Here is a 2,494-nt window from a genome sequence, read left to right on the forward strand (position 1 = left end):
CTGGCTCTCACCCTTGTACACCACAATTCTCTTCTCATGGATCCAGGCCCTCTCAGGGACACTCCCAAAGAACTGCACGTGGTATTCCTTAACACCTACCAGGAACCATGGAAGCATGTTATTAGAAACATAAATTTGAAGCAAACTAGTAGAATTAACAACTAGAGGCTGGAATCCACAACCCTACTTTTTCCCAAATTGTTCACCGATCTAGGTGAGTTGAGGTTAGTTGCCGAAAATCAGAGCCATTCTGCAAATTTTAGGCAATTGAAGACAGATTTTCAGACTATTGATTCCAAACATGAACAAGAACATATGAACAGATTGTTTTCATTTGTCCACCAGAATGGCGGACTACTAGCAACGAGTTTTTGCATGGTTTTGAAGTGTTCGAAATAATTTGAAAGTTTGGTAGTGTGTAATTCTCAGTCATTTAGTGTATGATGGCCAGTTTGCACTCTATAAATATTTTCAAAGCCAAAAAGTGTGTGACTAGTGCCTAGAGTTTTAAAATCTGTTCTGTTGTGTAGAGTATTCCAGCCATTAACATATGTACTTGTAGTAGATGAAGTACCTCTTTTATTAAGACGTATATTAACATTTGACTGAGGGTCTGATGACACCATGCATGGCCACCAAGGATACGTCCCAACCTTAGCCCACACCAAGTCACCGATCTCATACTCTTGACCAGAGCCAGTGCTAGTGATGACTGAAGGAAAGTGCTTTTCAACCTAAACAAGAACACAAGATGGTCTTGGATGAACAGGAACTGGAAGATCAGAACTCATCAATCAGAAAGTGGTTTCTTCTGAAGTGAAAAGGACTATAAACATGTCAAGAATATTAAACTCACTTTCTGTTCCTTCAGTTCTGCTTTGGGGCTTTTGAGGGTTAATGAAGGTTGCTCTTCGCTGAATGCAACATGACCTTCTTTGGGTTGTGCGGAGTTGTGAATCACCCCTGAGCGCTCCTCCACGCCTTTGCATGGCTGCTGGCTCTCCTCTTCTTGACCAGCACCATGTCTACTGCTTCTCTTTTTCCTCTTTTCCTTCTTCTGCTCGTGTCTTCTCCTGGAAGGCTCACCGGCCTGAAACTCTTGCAGCAGATCCCCGCACAGTGAGGACTCGAACAGCTCCCTGCCGTTTTGGTAGGTCTTAATGATCTTTATTTTGATCTCTGGGGAGCTGGTCTTTTTAGGAGTGGTGGTGGATTGCGCAACGGGGTTGGAGACGGTGCTTTCTTGAGGTGACAGGAGGGGCGGTGAAGAGGGCAAGAGCAATGGAGGAGGGGGTGGCAAGACTTGAGGCATTAGGTGAGAGGCAGGAGGCGGGTGATGGTGGTGAGGTAACAGTGGTGGGTTATGTGGATGGTGTTGGTGTTGGTGTTGCTGCTGCAGGTGATGGTGAGGAGGATGATGAGGTGGAGGTGAGATGTGGCTTGGAGGCTTCTCCTGAACCACTGGTGGTCTCAATACTGTACCCTCACCAAGCAACAACCCGTGATCCCCATAGTTTCGTATGGCTCCGTAGCCATTAGCTGAGCCATTGGGGAACTGTGAGTACAAAGCAAACTTGGCCTGTTGCTCATAGGTACCTACGCCTGTCGGGTAGCCGTTTGTAATGACTGGGAGGTCTTCAGCAGGGTAAGGAAAGCCTGACTCCAAAGGAGACTCAAAGTTTTGCTGTCCTCCATCATCTCCTGGGTCACTGATGGCTTCATAGACATCCTCCTGTCTGATGTTAGCGGAGTCAATAAGCTGAGGGGGTTGCTGAATTGTGTTTCCCATGATCCCTTGCATGAAAGAGAAGGAGAAATCCATTGTTCTGCTCCAGCATCCTTAAGTTTCCCTTTTTCTTACAGGGCCTGCTGAGATATTGAGGAAAAACAGAGTGTGTTTATGACCTCCTCATTTGATCATATTAGTGAAACATTGCTCTTGGCAAAAAAAAAAAAAAGTTGAATAACCTTTATTTGTATTAAAATCAACAAAATGGGTCAAAAATGTGTGGGTATTGCAATGCTTGAGGATATTAGGCTGCTTTTTGCAAATCTCCCTCCCAGGGGATAAATAAAGTGTACTCCACTACAAGTTATGCCAACTTTCCCTGACTCTTGAGAGGAAACTTCATGGAAAAAATTTTGATTGAGATTTCGCAGCCTTGTTGGATAGCATATTTAGCCAGAATCAAACATGTCCAATGCCATTTTCCTAATTTAACATCCCCTCTACTTCTTATAGTTGACAACGATGCATGCTTTTCCCTTTATTTTATTAAATAATCTTTTGAATTTTGAGTTTCTCTCACTTTAATTATAAGTATGGCTATGCCAGATGTTCAAGAAAAGAAGTTATTTGCCATCAGAGCAGTGTTCATTTAGTCTACTTTGCCTGTCCAGTAAGAAAGGATTTAAACATTTCATTTAGGTTAGGTACACTATTGTCCCTGAGTGAAATTTGTCTTAGGCTCAGAAATACAACCACCACATCACA

At 43.3% G+C, this 2,494-nt stretch overlaps 1 protein-coding gene across 1 annotated transcript in view; it reads right to left on the bottom strand.

The window, feature by feature from the left end:
* The window catches only part of LOC107577031 (histone-lysine N-methyltransferase NSD3-like), a gene marked incomplete at its 3' end in the record, with an annotated part of 3,694 nt that extends 1,828 nt beyond the window's left edge, over window positions 1-1,866 (bottom strand). Inside the window, exons 1-3 of the mRNA XM_016263152.1 lie at window positions 857-1,866; window positions 575-734; window positions 6-95 (exon numbers count right to left, since the gene is read on the bottom strand). Of these exons, the coding sequence (XP_016118638.1) occupies window positions 6-95; window positions 575-734; window positions 857-1,822 (1,216 nt within the window). The remainder of the gene's footprint in view (window positions 1-5; window positions 96-574; window positions 735-856) is intronic.
* Between the last annotated feature and the right edge of the window lie 628 nt (window positions 1,867-2,494).

The sequence above is a fragment of the Sinocyclocheilus grahami genome, unplaced genomic scaffold, assembly GCF_001515645.1.
Source record: "Sinocyclocheilus grahami isolate Dianchi unplaced genomic scaffold, SAMN03320097.WGS_v1.1 scaffold4928.1, whole genome shotgun sequence".
Taxonomy (NCBI): Eukaryota; Metazoa; Chordata; class Actinopteri; order Cypriniformes; family Cyprinidae; genus Sinocyclocheilus; species Sinocyclocheilus grahami.